We start from the raw sequence: 17417 nt of genomic DNA on the forward strand, positions 1-17417 counted from the left end.
ATAATCAGTTTTTACCCAAAAGATTCTCAGGAACGGATGCGATCGGAAGTTACGGCGACGTATGTTGACGTTCAAAGAGATGAGTAGCGAAAAGCAGTCAATATTGCCCTGAAGAAAGTAACCTATGAAGCACGCTTTAGCCAAGTTGCGTCTATCGTCCAACAGTTCTGACCTAAACAGTTGTTTCCACCAGGGCCCGCGGTTTATGTGGGTAGTATGGGTAGTAGTACCCACTCGGAAATTATTCCTGTGGGTACTTACCCACACGGAATTATCGGACAAAACCAAAACAAATGTAATGTTTTCTATGTTCGAAACTTGAAAATTGCCGCGCACATGTGCGAGTGATCGCTTTTCGATGGATATCGTTGAGCGAGAGGTTATAAAGCTACAGATTTTATACATTTCTAAGTGATTTGCTATCAAACAAAATTACGATTTAGAGAACTTCAAGAGCTACTCTCGTGCCTTTTTTTTATTGGTCAAAAAAGTGAGACTTTTACTACTGTAAGTGAAGCCTTACCAGAAGTCCGATCAAGATAAAATTTTGGATGGATACTTTTTTCGAGAAAACAAAACTGTTGAACCTTGACGTTTGCATTGAAAAATGCACAAAGATCGTCGATTTTTCATGGGTTCACCTTGACACGCACTAACGAAACAGCCCATGCAGCCCTACAGCCCAATCATAGTATCCCATAAGTCAAAAGGAAAAAAAAAATAACGCGAACTCTAACCGTGATGGCGAAAACAGTGAAGCTACTTCATTCAAAAGTCTGCGCATTAAAAGAACGGTACCCTGCAGCGTCGAAAACGGATATCGTGTGACATTTTGTGGACAACAATCAAACACTATCAATAATCAACAACAATCAAAGCACCGAAAGAAAGTCCGATTCCGAACGGCCGACGACCCTGAGCGATAAGAAGCTCCAAAGGATCCAATGCTTCTAAAACTCAAATGATAATTTTTCCGCATAAGCCTAGGGCTTCTTTTCTAAAGCCAAACAATAATCACGTTGTCAAGATAAATGGGGTTATTTTACGTTGGTCTGACAAGGTTAAGTACTTGGGACTAATTTACGATAAAAAACTTATTTTCAAAGAGCACATTGAGAGTATACAAGCCAAGTGCATCAAATATACGAGATGTTTATATCCTCTCATTAACAGGAATTTTAAACTTTGTTGAAAGAACAAACTTTTGATTCAAAAACAAATTTCTAGACCAGCAATGCTTTATGCTGTACCGATATGGTCAAGTTGCTGTTCAACAAGGAAGGAAACGCTCCAAAGGGTTCAGATAAAATTCATAAAAATGAAGCGTCCTCCTTGGTTTGGTACACTCGAATTACATAGACTTACTGGTGTTGAACCATTAGAAGCTATGTCAAATAAAATTATTAACAATTTTCGACAAAAATCGTTGCAATCCTCTATTGCTACGATAAGCTCTTTTTATAGCCAATAAGTTAGCAATTAAGTTAGTTATAAATTTACTTCCCCTTTTCTGACAAGTAGGTTTAAATTCCTACGAATGATAAGTCCTAATTGCGAAAGCAAACAAATCCTAACAATTAAAATTACAAATTTCTAACAGTGTTGAGAAGTCACCATTTGTGATTGGACACACATACTCATTATTTACTAATATTTATCATAAATACTTAATTAGTAGCTTCCCTTCCAAATCCCCCTCTAAAAAAAAAAAGCTCCAATGGATGCTGAAGAGGAAGACCGAGGGAAAAGTGACTACATCGCTGCGTGCGCTTGAGCGGTTGGTCGGTGCAACTGGTTAAACTGTGAAAATTGCCTGGCGAACATGGATGACAACGACTGGCAGGGCACTTCATATTTTACTTTTTCCACGATGGAAGTGAACTCTGGAGTGAAGTTCATTTGACACACTAAGTTTCCCAAGAAGGTGCTGCTAAAGCTGACAATCAGCGAGAAGATAATGCCACGGCCGCTCTTCTTTCGCTTCGGACTGGCCGTGAACGGGCAAATTTATAGTTAAGTGCCTGCTGCAAGTTGCGACGGTAATCAAGAAATATCATAAAAGCGGAAATGCGGTGTACTGGTTGAATCTGCCGTCGGTTTACTACTAAAGTAATCGTTGGAGGAGATGGAGCGTCCTTTTGCTGCGCCCCATCGACATTTTCTGGGCAAAACTGAAGGGTAAGATCTACTCCAACAATTTTGTCGCGAAAACTGAGGAAAAATTGATGAAAAAAAAAGAGGAGAAAGAACTCAAAAACATGCATACACGCATTTTTTCGTCCGCCATAGTGATTGTTCCAACTAACTGCCGGAAGGCCACCCATGAACCTTTCCTATTTCTTACTACCCACTCGGGAAAATAGTGTGACGCCGGTCAATATCTTTATGAAAAATGTATTCAGGTAGCTTTAATTCTCTTCCTACAGATGGTGCTGACATCTATCATCTAAGTAAATGGTGATAGCCATTTTGTTTCTTCGGAAAAGTTGTTTATATCATCAATTGACTCTTAACCCAAATTTTAGTAATTAATTATAACTGGGAATTAATTCGTATGTTTCACTTCAGATATATTAAAATTTTCGAGTAGTCATGGAACGAATTATCAATAATTTGTAGTTTTGTAGTGCCAATCTCCGACGCCCCGAGAAGCGACTCCACCCAGGACTCTAACTTACGACCCGTTGATTACCGGACCGACGCACACTGAGGAGAATCATGATGAACAAAACATAACTTCTCAAATTCAAGTCATAGAAAATTGTTGTCTTCAACAAAGTTTTTCGATTGATTGTGATCTATTTTTAAAGTTTGGTTTAGATCAGTTTATGTTGATCTAAACCACTTTGTTCCCGAAAAATCATGCCCAATATCTTTTTAAATTCATGTTATATAGGTCTTACGTGTCACGTGAAGTTGATCAACTGTATACGATTTACCGTTTTGCACATCATGTTTTGATCTAGAGCACATTTTTATCTGGAAATCTTTATTTTAATGGAATATAATTTCTATTCTATAAATTCAAGTCAAGGCGGTGTTTCCAGAAACATTTCGCAGGATTCCTTGTACATTCAAATACAAAATCTATTGCTCTAGATTACCAATTGATCTAGATCGCTTAAATTTTAAAGTGAAATTCGTCATGATTCATGATGAACAACAAAGATGATTGAAATTAAATGGATGACAGAAACGTTTGTTCATCATCTTCCGAATCATTTTCAACGTGAAAAAGTTTCACGACAGCTTTTTTTTGTTTCGCGGGTATCAGTTGAATCGAAGTTTGATTTTAAACTGGACAAAAAAGGGTCAGATGTGATCAACATACCGTTCAATACATCTTACACGGTTCCAATTATGCTGGAGTTTCGGCTGTGCGCTGCACCAATTTGTAAAAATGTGATGTTGTCATACAAAGCTGGAGCGAAACGCATACGTAAAAACATGCTGTAGCAAAAATCAAATAACTTTTAAAGCGGTAGAAAGCGGCAGCTAAAGTTGGGTTTTTTGAATAGCTGTGACTGAAATCATTAAATTTGATAAGAATATAGAGATGGTACTCGCTGGTAACTCACTTTTTCAAATGTTTGAAATTATGGAGAAACTGGATTTTTACGTGTGTGAAACATTGTGCTCAACACGATTGAGCATTGAGCATATTTTTTTTCTTTAATATAACTCATATTGAGGAGATTTCATGCATAATATCATTATTATTTGGAAGAACCTACATTTTGTAGGGTGATAAAGATGATAGGATTTTTTTTGTTATATTATCGAATTCTTTACAACCTAGCATTCTAGTTTCTGCAAAATATCGATTACGAATCTAATTCCGGAAAAAAAACACTGTTTTTTTCGAGCGTTTGTTTGAGGCTGCCCTAGTTTGTGACGCGGACGAATCTGCGTTGAACAGCCTCAACGCGTATCTTCTTATCCGGATTATAGAGTGCCCAGAGCGCAGACGCATATTTCAATAACGGCCGAACAATTGCATTTGCCGCATTTGGATACGTTCAACGACATCCGGTTCAGTTGACACCAGTCAGTCACTTCAAGTTATCGGCTAAGATAATTAAAAGCACGTTAGAATCAGTTTGACATCGTTTATATACAGCAAGAATAGGAATGGTCAAATATGACTTTTCTTAGGGAAACCGGACCAAATAGGAAAGGCTGAGTAAATGTGGTCACTGACTTTGACGAACAAATTTCTGCCAGTTAGATACGATTCGAGCCAAACAAGCAAATTATTATTCATGCTAAATATATGAATTTGGCTATGGCAATCTGATAATTCATATTATCAAACGACGCAGATAAATCGGTGTAAATAGCATCGACTTGTTGGCCTATTTTCTAATTGACGAAACGATGTGAAGTAGGTTGAGTTAGTCGTTGTCAAACGTTTAGACATGGAACTGTGCTGATCCGGTGATATATATATATATATATATATATATATATATATATATATATATATATATATATATATATATTTATATATATATATATATATATGTATATATATATATATATATATATATATATATATATATATATATATATATATATATATATATATATATATATATATATATATATATATATATATATATATATATATATATATATATATATATATATATATATATATATATATATATATATATATATATATATATATATATATATATATATATATATATATATATATATATTGTACATATCTCGGATCCAGCAACCGAAATACTGTCAGCTCAAACAGCTTAGAGGAAGCACTCAACGCGGCTATACCGCGATAATTAGAGACAATTCCCTTACAGACTTTTTTGAAGACCGGGAACACATACGTGTCTTTACAGCATATAGGGAACGCCCCTGTACGCAGAGAGTGATTGAATGCTGTGGTCAGCGGTGTTACAGGCCATGCAGTGTTTCAACACAAGCAAAGGAATCCCGTCTGGACCGCACCCGGTGGAACACTTCAGGTCCTTACCTGCTGCCTTGGCCATATCATCGGTGATAACGATTTGTAAATGCCGTCAGTCGGGGAACATTCCTGCGGATCTAGATGCTCGTTGGTAAAAACGCTGCTGAATTGTGATCGGAACCAAACCATTAGTCATCGTAGAGGGAAATTCGGTTTCCTCCTTTTGGCTGTTGTTGTACCTCCAAAAACTGAGGAGTCTTATCGAAACCTCGTTCTTCCAGCCAATTTTGCGACATAATTACAATTCCTTAAGGGGTTATATACCTTTTTAGTTTTCGAAAAACCGAAAAAAAATTTATTGCATTATCTTCGAATACAACAACCTCATTCGAGTCGACACTCGCTACGTGATAGACGTGTTTTATTGGTGCTTATTACGGGAGTCACTTCACGGTGATATATATTTCACTCTCACGCTCACTTCACTTTTTTAGATCTATTCCCGATTCCACCTCAAGTGAGGTGACAAAAATCACCTCCGTGGAGTGAGATTGACAGTGAAGTGAAATTGAGAATAGGACAAGTGAAATGAGATTGTTTCCCAGCTCAAAAATCGCTAAGTCCCAAAAAGTCGTTTTTTCCTTTTTTTAGATAACACCAGATCTTGACGTGTTCTGCATTTCTAAAACATTCGGCATCAAAATAAAAGCTTTTTTTGGTATCGAAAATTTCCTGAACTAGTCTGCATTTTTTTCATCGGGCAAAAAAAATTAAAATTTGACCGCTTTAAGGCACGGATCAAATTCTGATTCGTTTCGTTACGAAGAATAAATCCAATATTTACTATTAAATCACAAATCAATCAACTTTAAGACTTATGGCATCTTCGTGGAATCATTTCACCGTTCAAAATAGTCGTGAAATAATTCCACGCGAATCGTCGGTTTTTCCCTTCTCACTTCACTGATATGACACTCATAATAACCCAGATTCCGCGGCAGATGTCACTTTGCGACGTTTTTCTCACTTACGTGAGTCCCGTAATAGGACTTTATTCACTTCACTCTGATTTCACCGTGAAGTGACTCCCGTAATAAGCACCATTATTTCGCACCGTAACGAAGCCAGCTCTAAATTATCAAGTGATACTTACGCTCGCATTCGATTGATTACTAGTGATTGATATTATTACGACATCTGAACTAAACCTACAGTAAACGTAACCGCAAGAAAGGATTATAACGATTTAGAAAGATTCTGAATTTCCTGCACAATTGAGCATATGAATAATGTACAGTGCTAGCCGTATACGCATACAACAGTACACCAAGAACGCACCACAACGGTGCAAGGTCGATCCACAAGGTCACCGTGTGTGAAGCAGCAACGATCGATCCTACATCTCGGCAGCCGCTGAAAACAAAAGCGCAGAGAAAAAATAGAGACGCCTGTGTGTGCCTCCCGCTCGTTGTCGCGCGTCGCAGAACTAATTTCATCCCAGAACTCGCAAAATTTAACCTGAAAACCAGTCTAATGTATTTGCATCCAAAAAGAGAGATACAGAAATTTTGAAAATTAAGAAGTCGTGTATTAAACAGCCGTATGGGGACAAAAAGTCCCTCCCCTGACGGGGGAGGGAATTCACTCGTTACAACGCTGCCAAATTGGATGGATCCAGATGGAGATAGGATTGCAACAAAAACACTCCTGCTTTGAGCGGTAAGTGGAATACAAAACGCTGATTTATCACAATCAAGTACGTCCTCAACCCCCCCACGTCCCGTAATTTCACTTCCAACCGACCCATTCCTAATAAACAAATCGTTCGACTTGGCATTGAACGGAGACTCTAGAAAATTAGTTACTGCAACAAAAGAAGCTCGCGGAACACGGTACGTACTTCGAACAGCATCCAAAAGAGCATTTAACGTACTTTGCTCTATTACACAGCTTATTGACGGCACTCAGATTGAAATCATCCCGCATCCATCGCTCATTACTTGAAAATCTTGCTGATCAACAGGTGATTAATGTACGTCGGATAACAAAACGCACGGGAGATACTGTAAAAAAAACGCCACTGGTTGTTCTAACTTTCATTAATGCCTACCTACCAGCATATATATACTACGGTCTCGTCCGGCTACCAGTGAGGAGATACTGCCCCTCACCACTACAGTGTTATGGCTGCGCAAAATACGGCCATTCACGAAAATCCTGCAATGCACCGTCTGTTTGTCACAACTGTTCTTAAACCCACGAAAATGAAAACGAAAGCTTTGAAACATGCATGTCACCTAAATTCTGTCGCAATTGTGAAGGAGAACACGGCCCAACCGACAAAAAGTGCCCGATGTATCAAATCGAGAAAGCTATACTAAAACTTAAGCCGACCTGAATATGACCTTTGGGGAGGCTCGAACAGAATTCTACAGCCGCCAAAGAGAAACAACTTATGCTAAGCAAACTCAGAAAGGTATGCCGCAAAGGGAAGAGGAGAAAAATAGGCAAATAAAAGCGCTGCAGGAAGAACTGACCAAACAGAAAGAGGAATTGCCAGAAAACGCCACATTGTAAGAAGAAGTTGCTAAGCTACGAGCCCAACTGATAAATGCAAACGAATACAAGCAGGAAATAATAGCAACGCGGATAGAGTTAAAAAAATATAGGGAGGCATATAAAAATGCGGCCAAAGAATTGTTAACTTTGAAAGCACAAATAACTACCAATAAACCCACTACAACGAACACCATAACGGCCACCGTATCTCAACCACAAAACAAGAGACAGAAAGTCAAATCCGGCGACGAAAATTGTGACGACCTCAGACTGCCCGCATCACAACCAAATCCCACGATAAGCCAAACTGAACAACCGTCTGATCAGCAAAACATATTAACCATTCGAAACTCAAGAGAGAGAAACAAACCCTGTAGAAGTAACACACCACTGCACAATACAAGAAGTCGAAGTAACACACCACTGCACAACACAAGAAGTCGAAGTAACAACCTTGTTCCCACTACTAGGCAAAACAATAAAAACAATATCGATATGGATATAGACGTAGCAAATATATCCGACTAAACATTATTACAACAAAACAAAAACATCACTCACAACAACCCGAAACGAGCCTACAGAATAATGAAGATGTAACACATCAATCAAACAGAGTAACCAATTCACCCCTCCCAACCCGTCAGGCGTCGGAAGTACCGCGTAGCGAAGATCCTGACGCTGTTGGGGCACCCACAAGCCCAAAAAACTCCGATCCCTCAAAATTTTCCCAAACATACCATGAACTTGATGATGATTCCACACTCTCCTACGAACTTCAACCGAACCAGGAGAAACACTGTTTACCGCCTGAGACCAGCAGAGAAGAGACGCACAAGGGTGGAAACACTCGTCCCTCTGAAGGATTACATCCCAAGCATCCCCAAGCATCAGCGGATACAAAGTGTACCACAGACCAAGAACCGGCGGCGGCCGAGCGGCTGGCGGAGTAATGGTTGCTGTCAAATTTAATATAGATAGCGAAGAACTGGACGTCATTTCAAACTTGGAAGCTATTGTTGTACGAGTTGGTGCCCCGCTAAACACGTGCATCATAAATATGTATCTCCCACCAAGTGAAAGCATTGATAAGCCTGAATTAAAAAACCTGATTCAAAGCACTCCAACACCTTTTCTTCTTGTAGGAGATATAAACGCTCACCACCCCCTTTGGGGATCCCAAACTAGCAGTTCAAGAGGAGCAATTATGGAAGAAGTTTTCGAAGAAACAGAACTAATAGTTCTAAATAACGGTGAATCAACATATATAAACCACTCAACTGGCAGAGGATCCTGCATTGATATCGCTTGCTGCTCTCCACAACTAGCAGGAACTTTAGATTGGTCAGTCGCAGATGATACCCACGGAAGCGACCACTTACCTATGTTTATAGCGTTCCCAGTTGCTAATAATAGAGGTGCGGGATACAGCAGACACCCGGGCATATCTCCACAATAAATCAACGATTCTGGTCGCAGTGAGGAAGTCCATACAGGAAAAAAAAAACTTATTCTAAAAACATAGACACTCGGTAATAAGAGAACCAAAAAAAAGCTGTTGTGTAATAATGTAGGATAGCATTGTTCTGTTGAAAAACTTTTAGGGTTTTCTATATAGATAAGAAAAAATAAAAAAGCACTGGCACAGTACAAGGCACTGGTACAGTTCAAGGCAAATATATTTTTATTTGCTTTTTCTTTTTCAATACTCTTGCTTCTCACTATCTTTCATCACTCGAATAATTTCGTCGTACAATTTGTAAGCATATTCATCGTAGAGAAAATCTATATGGTTGAATTGTGGCACGGGAACGTGATAATCCAGAAGCACACTCTTTAGTTTCTTCTTGAGCAGCTCGATATCCTTTAGCGCTACGAACCAATCGTTATCGCTGTAGTACAGCGCCAACGGTGCCTTGATTCGTTCCACTCGGTAACTAGGAGGTTTTGAAGCACCATAGCGCTTTCTGTTGCCTTTCGCTCCGTAATCGAATTGCTGAAACCGTCCGGTTGAAATCAGCTGGGAGTAGTGCTCTAATTGTTTCAAAGCTGCACCCGCTGGAAAGGTTTCCATAATTTGTCGAATTTGCGTTGCTTTGAACTGAGGCTCCCGTTGACCACACAATGCGTATGCGACGAACATGAATAGCTCTGGTGGTATTGAGTCCTGTAAACCGTCCACCACGAAATTTTCTGATCGACCGAGTATTTCCCACATGCCAAGTCCGCGGCCCACTACCTAATCGTATGAACTTTCATTTGATTAGTAATCAATAAGTACTTTGAAATCAATACCCACTCCAAGCTCTTTGGTCATCGGAATCAACAGCCGCGTTGGAGGCGAGTAGGTGTTGTACATATAAGCTACGGGCGCCAACAGATGGGCTGTCTTAATTTTTCGGTCGTATTCTTGGCGGCTCGAGGTCATAACAAAAAACGACGTCGTTCCTTGTGAATGCCCTGCATAATGCAGCGATTTGAATCCAGTCATTCCCAAGCTATAATCGATGACAGCGGGAAGGTCAAACATTCCAATCTCATGCCAGCTAAAGTCCCAAAAGCGCTCCTTATCGGGACTCAAGGTGGCGTGACGTCGAGAAAAGGTGTTCCCTCTCGCGTTCAGCAGCCAAACATCAAAATCAGCATCGAACAGCCGAAAAGCCAACGAATTGTTCCCCAGAACGCACCAATCGGCCGATGAGGATAGCACACCGTGCACCAGAAGAACCGGGGTGTGCCCTTGCTTCGGAATTCGTACTATGCCCAAAACGTACCCGTCTTCCGTTGTAACGTTATGAATTTCAACAGGGTAGCCATGCCGGCTGACCGTACTTCTCTAAGGTGAAGGTTAATTTTTTACTGGAAAGACCATGCCAACGTTACATTATCCACTTACCAGTGACACTTTTTTGGCGAAACATACAGCAACTACAACCGTCACACATTGGAAAATTCGTTTCACATCGAGACTATTCATGTTTGCATGTTTGGGACTGGCAATAGAATGGTCGCTCGAAACTCAGGGTAATTTATAGAGTGTATGATCGACGACACAGGGGAACATATTAAATTATCTGGGTTTATGAACCATGCGGAAATCTAATCGGTGCAGTAGTTTGAGACAGACAGATTCGAACTGCTTTACGATCTAACAAACAGATTTGGTTTGCGGTAGTAAACCTTTTAATCAATTTTGTGATTGATAAAAATAATGTGAAGTTTCAAGTAAATGGTTCGTTCGGGCTCAGTGAGCTCGCAGTCGATGTCATGAATTTTGTAAATATTTTGTACAGATAGCGCGTGTTAAACCATGTGAACGAATAGAATATTTCTGTACTTTCTCGTTGCAAGTAACAAACGCCAAAATGCTTCGCACCCTGTCGATGTGACTTCGCAGTCGTACGCTGCTGGCATATCAATCATGTGAACCTGTTTGAATTAGTTCCGTTTCTCGGACGACCTCAACAAAACACTGTGCGGTGTAATTAAAATAGGGTATGGTGGGGCCGAATCCAACAGTATACTTTTGAAAGGATGAGCGATAGTAGAACATCGAACATTTTCACGGTGTTGAAAAGAAAAGTTTAATAAGACTATCTGCAGCGTTATGATTTTTTTTTCTAGAAATATTTTTCTATTTATAAAAAGTTTTCAGGAAAGTTTTTTTTGCTCAAAAACTTTGGCTTGACATAATGCTACAAATTTTGGCAATGAAATTGATGATTCCATTTTCTTTCAACATTCTTTTTGCCAAAATGCATTTTAAGTATTAGCCGTACACATCTGTACGGCTCCAACTGCCAATGCTGATGCTACTAAGATTCTTTGATACCATGAGCAGCTTCTGCAACTAAATGCAAACAATAAAATAGAGCATAGTAGAAAGATTTAATTTAAATAAAAGCTGTATTTGTAAATGTATGTTTTAAATTTATATTAGAAAAAGTTTATTTATTTCACAGCATTCAAGAGCTTCACATAAATCTTTTCATGTTGATTCTAGGTTTAATGGTTTAATAATATTACAACATAGCAAATATTCAAAAAGCTTGTGTTTCCGTGAATCGGGAGTATTTAGCTTTCGTTGCAAAAAACTTTATAACACTCTTAAATAATACTAACAACTAAAACAGGTACTTAAACTGTACAACGGAGAACATTACGTTTTACCCGATTGTTCTCTATGGAAGCATAAATCTCCATAGCCAGCAGTAGTGTCAAAATTGATAACCTAATTGTCACGTTTTGGAGATGTTTTATTACATTTCATATTCCCAACCATAACGGTCGGAGGGGGTTCAGCGTTTTCCGAAGATTTTCTGGCCAAGACAACTGACTACACAACAATCGGTTTTCATCACGTTTCGGCGTTGTTGTTTTGCTCTGCGGGAAACATATACTATCCGCTTGCCTCCGTCGCCGTTATTCCCGGCAAACGGCCAGGGACGGCAAACAGAAACGGTAGCGGTGCGACATATTTTCGCATTCATTCCACACGCATTCTTCTACCCCGACAAAAGGTTCCAATATGAACAGCCAGAGAGCCGGGTTTTATTCACCGGCATCTTGGGAAGCCAGGGTGAATCACTCAATTTCACCCCCGCATCGGGTTGGTGGTTGCTCTTATCGTAGGTCAGCCCGAATTTGTTTGTTTTTCACACTGGACTAAGCAAACGCTCCCAGTTTTCAGAATAAACACCATCTTTTGGACGCTAGAACAGGAGATTATATGCGGTAGTGGATCAATTGCTGCTGGTAATCGGAGTGGAGCTACCATTTTGAAGAATACTAGGATTTAAGCATAAAATATTGAAGATGAAGTCACACGTCAATATGATTTTTTGCCTGCAGAAATAATTGAAACTTACTTGTATGAGATTAAATCAATAATTAAAAATTTCAAAAATATGTAAGTACCTGGTGACGATGGAATTTTTAACATATTATTCAAACATCTCCCTGAGAGCACAATGAAATTTTTGGTAAAAATATTCAATAATTGCTTCAAAGTTGCATATTTTCCTAAATAATGGAGAAATGCAAAAAATACTTCAATTTTATAACCGGATTAGAATTCGGCTGAGGTTTCAAGTTAGCGACCAATCAGTTTGCTTTCTTCGGTAAGTAAACTGTTGGAGAGAATTATTCTCAACAGAATGATGTCACACATCTACGAAAATCAGGAAGTCATTGTTCTGCGATGACGCAAGCATTTCCGTACAAGAAAAAAGTCTTCGTGTCATTTGCAGTCTCTCCCAATGCTTCTAGAATTCGATAATTTTTCCTCATAAGCTTCTTTCCTCACACCAAACAATAATCACGTTATCAAGATGAATGGGGTTATTTAAAATTGGTCTGACAAGGTTAGGCACTTGAAACGGTAAAAAACTGCGAAAAAAAAACATATTTTCAAAAAGCAAAGAGTGAACAATCAAAGTGCATCAAATATACGAGATGTTTTTATCCTCTCATTAACAGGATTTACTTTGTTCAAAGAACAAACAAATTTTTAGGCCAGCAATGCTTTATCTGAGCAAGTTATTGTTTAACACGGAAGAAAACGCTCCAAAGGATTCAAGTTATTCCTCTTTTTTAACAAGTAGGTATTGATCCATGATTGAATCCATGATCCAATTGAAATTATAAATTCTATTCTGGGAGAAAATTTGGAAACAATTATTTTTTGTGCAATTACGCTGAAACATTCATATGCAGTAATTTTGTCTTTAAAATGAATATAATAATTTAAACATGAATAATATCTGCGTAGAAGTGACAGAAAATTTTTCTTATACAGGGTGTTAGGTTCCTTATTGTAATAATGCGGGAAATGATAGAGAACCACAATTGATGAAAAAACTCTTCTACACATATGCGTTAATGTTAATCTACTCAGAGTTTTTCAATTTTTAAGTTTTTGAAATATTTTCTCTCTAAAGTAGCTCTAACTCTGAATGTACACCACTTAAAGTAATTCATTGCCTTCATTTGAAAGCTGAGAACATTTATTGGTAGATACAACATTCACATGTCACATCACGAAAACTGACCAAGTAAATGGAACCAAATTTGGCATGTGAATATTTTTGGGGGTAACAAATATGTCCATAATGTTTTGACACCTTTCCTTCTTCTGGAAGGGAGGGGTTTCATACAAATGAAACACAAATTTCTACACATCTCGAGAACTAACTAAGTAAATGGAACCAAATTTGGCAGGTGAATGTTTTTAGAGGTAAATGTTAATAGTATGACACCCCTCCCTCTTCTGGAAGGGAGGGGTTTCCCACAAAAAAAAAACACAAATTTCTGCGCATCTCGAGAGATAATCATATAAATGGAACCAAATTTGATTTGTTTACAACTCAAGAACTGATCAAGTTAATAGAGCCAATGGCATGTGGAGGTTTTTTGGGAGCAAAAAATATTTTCACGGTGGTTCGACACCCCTCCCACTTCTGAACGGGAGGGCTCCTATACAAATCAAACTCAAATTTCTATGGTGGTTTGACACTACTTCGTACTCTGGAAAAGGAGGTATCCCATACAAATTAAACAGATCTTTCAACTAGGTTTCTCGGAAACCAGCTTAAAATGATCTGGTCGGTGCACAGGAGCCCAAACTCGACTCTAGACGCTATTTTAAAATTTAAAATGGAAACTTCCGATTCTAATATGGGTGTTTCTTTAACCAGAATGACACTCAAAGGCCAGAAATTGTCTCCAAATGCCATTTCGAAATCCAAGATGGCGACTTCCGGTTTCTGAAAAACAGCAGAAAGTGACCAAATACCACCCAATATGAGTATCTCCGGAACCGTAACGATGCAAGGAGCTACAAATTGACCTTAGACAACATTATGAATGAGAATGACATGCGTTTCACGGCAGTACAGTTAGCTTAGCTTAGCTTGACGCTTGACTGACTGCACATATCAATGGTTGCACTTCGTGTATATGCGTTTCACGGCAGCACAGTTGACGAAAAACTATTGTACTCCCAACACAAAGTTCGTCTGTATACCTACAATTATTATTCTAACTATCGTACTATTGAAAATAGTCAAGCCTTGTCAAAACGAAAAATTTGACCTCTGATTGGTCGTTATATGATTGCTTTCCAAGCACGGTCGACAGAGTCATATACCTTGCAATTTAAAATATGCTACAACAACAGCAGCAGCAGTAGCAGTGCAGTGGATACCAGCGATAGCGGATAGCGACCACAGCTGTGGCATAGCAATGAATAGCGCACTAGTTGCAGCGGATCTCAGCATCGATAGCAGCTGGGCCAGCTGATGCAGGGGCAGCGGATACCAATGGCAGCGTATAGCGGCCACAACTGTGACATGGCTACGGATAGCGTAGCAGTTGCAGCGGGTATATCTGACCACGAAGCTTTTATGCAAGAATTGAATGAAAATTGCGATTGAAGCAATCGGCCTTTTTCAAGGCTACTTAATGTTTTTGGAAGGGCATAATGAATGGTTATCAATAAACTGCAACTGAAGTTCGATGCTGCTGCAAATGCACAGCAGTGTGATGTTTATTACGATTTGTTAATTCTGTTAACAAGCGGTATATACGTAACAAATCCGATTTCAAACAGAAAAGTTCGGCACGTTCTGCTCACGATGCTAAGTCTGTTTCAGAAAACTCACAACACTTCATTAACAGAGATGTAACGTCTTGAAGAAGACGGTTATAGTTTGACATCACAGCAGAATTTCGACCTTCATACACATGTAATAATATACGAAAAGTATACGGAAAAATATACCGCTTCACACCATTAAATTGACTAACTCTAATCGAGTGTATTTTCAAAGCTATTTTTCTTGTAAAAGTATTCTACTTCAACCTTGCGGTAGTGGCTTTGCACACAACCCTCCTGTGATTTTTTCATATGTACTTTTGAAAAAATGAAGCGTTTGAGAAAACACGTGTAGGCATGCGGGATCCCGAGGGCTCACGTAGTTAAGAACACTCGGGCCTGTGTTTGCCGAATCTTTCGAAGCGCTGTTTTAACTAGAACACTGCGGGTTTTTCGTTTTGTATACGCACTGAAGGGCAATCTAAATACCCTCCGTGGCATCGCTTGAAACACACACGCGGTTGTGTGGTGGGTTTAGACATGCCTGGCCAGAGAAGTGTTCTGTCGAATATTTAAGATGTTTTGCTCCAAAAGAAAACAGGAAAGAAGGCATAATTTGATTAATCCCTAGCTTTGAAAAAACTTTCACCAACCGTCCTTTCAAGGACGATTACATGTTTTCAATTGTGGCTGTAAAAATGTGTTGCCTCTAACAAACTTTTAAGTTTGACATAACATTACACTGGTATAGAGCGGGGGCCTAGCGTGGTTGGTAACGTCTCCGCCAACCACGCTCGACGCCTGGGTTCGAATCCCACCGCCGACATAGGTGTCGATGGTTGTGAGGTGGCGTGATCCACTCACAACCAACCCAACTGGTCTAGATTCAATCCTAGCCGACACCGGGAGATTTTCTGAGGCGAAAAATCTCTAGGATCACGCCTTCCATCGCATGAGGAAGTAAAGCCGTTGGCGCCGGTCCGTTAATCAACGGGTCGTGAGTTAGGGTCCTGGGTGGAGTCGCCTCCCCGGGCGTCGGTGATTGGCACAATAACAGTGGCGGAACTAGACCGACGGTAAATAAGCGAGAATAATAAAAAAAACATTACACTGGTCGACAAAATAAAAAAGTGCATTCTAAATGCTCAAATCGGAAAAAAATGAAAGATTATAATTATTCAACTATTTCTATGAACTTTGGTGTCGCTAGCCATTACCAAAACACCTCGGTTTACGTGAGAGTCCGCATAGTAATTGCTCGCCGGGTTCATCGCTTCAACGTTATGTTACGAGAAAACTAATTTAAGTCTCTGAAAAAAAAAAGTTAGAGGCTAGGGACACCAAAATTCACAGGAATGATTGAATAGCTATGATCTTTCATTTTTTTCGGTGTTCCAAATATAAATTATAAATTTAGGATCACTTTAATTGACTTAAATTAGTAAAGTTAATTAGTAAAAAAGAGAGTTGAAAGAGAATTATTACTGAAATTTACCGCTTTACACCAGACTTGGTAAAAGTACCGCTCCGAGCCGCTCGGTGACATCACCAAATTATAGACACCCAGCTCAACGAGCATATTGTCGTTTCATGTGACATTCGTTGCAAGCACCAGCTCAGTACAAGAGCTAAAGATGCAGTGCGGTAACCTTCGGTTTGTCACCGACAAGCACCTTGAGTTTATATTTTTGTTTTGACTTGTCTACGCACGTCCAATCCCGCTAACTTTGATTGAGCTTTAGCGCATTTGATGTTTGCTGTGCTTCATGTGGAATAATGAATAAGGAAGAGGGTGAGTCAGAGCACAAGGAGACGGAGACACGACAGCAAAAAAAGGCAAGCAAAACATGACTCGGAGTCGCCCCGTGCGCTCCATATAACTTTAAAAAAGACACCAACGAAGTTTTTTGCTGTGTGGCGCTGTTTTTCATTTGTTGCGTACCGAATCGTCGACCGTAGCCCCCAGCTCGAGAGCGTCTTACCTAAGAAACAAGTGCTATTTTGTTTTGTCTCCGCTTCTAGTGCGGTGCGTGCTTTGCAAAGTTTGCTTCACACCATCGAATTGACTAATCCCAATTGAGTGAATACTCGAAGATATTGCAAGAAATACATAGACAATAGATAGACTCTCGTAATTATACGTTAACCTTGCAGTCGTGTCTTATAAACAACCTCTTCAACTATATTTTTTCTAATTTTCCAAAGAACGAAAACACTACCTTAAAGAACCGCAAAAAATTATTTTTTTTTGAAAAAAATAGAAGGTTGTATCTGACAAACAATCGCATTATTGACGTAAGACAACGAGAAACTATTACACACAACACA

The 17417-nt window shown here is 39.2% G+C and overlaps 2 protein-coding genes across 3 annotated transcripts in view; one reads left to right on the forward strand and one right to left on the reverse strand.

Moving 5' to 3' along the window:
- The window catches only part of LOC129717165 (helicostatins), an 85034-nt gene that overhangs the window by 40955 nt on the left and 26662 nt on the right, over nt 1-17417 (forward strand). The window lies entirely within an intron of this gene.
- On the reverse strand, nt 9198-10472 carry LOC129717325 (lipase 3-like). The gene is made up of 3 exons (XM_055667193.1): nt 10392-10472; nt 9795-10331; nt 9198-9734 (listed from the first exon to the last, which is right to left on the reverse strand). Exons 1-3 carry the CDS (start codon nt 10470-10472, stop codon nt 9198-9200), a joined length of 1155 nt encoding a protein of 384 aa, XP_055523168.1.

This window comes from Wyeomyia smithii, chromosome 1 (genome assembly GCF_029784165.1).
Source record: "Wyeomyia smithii strain HCP4-BCI-WySm-NY-G18 chromosome 1, ASM2978416v1, whole genome shotgun sequence".
In the NCBI taxonomy this organism is placed as follows: Eukaryota; Metazoa; Arthropoda; class Insecta; order Diptera; family Culicidae; genus Wyeomyia; species Wyeomyia smithii.

Excerpts from the sequence above, each read along its gene's own strand:
- LOC129717325 (XM_055667193.1), bottom strand. The coding sequence starts at position 10,472 with ATGAATAGTCTCGATGTGAAACGAATTTTCCAATGTGTGACGGTTGTA. Across the intron at positions 10,332-10,391 it reads TCGCCAAAAAAGTGTCACTG|AGAAGTACGGTCAGCCGGCA; the intron begins GTAAGTGGATAA and ends CCTTCACCTTAG. Across the intron at positions 9,735-9,794 it reads CGATGACCAAAGAGCTTGGA|GTAGTGGGCCGCGGACTTGG; the intron begins GTGGGTATTGAT and ends TCATACGATTAG.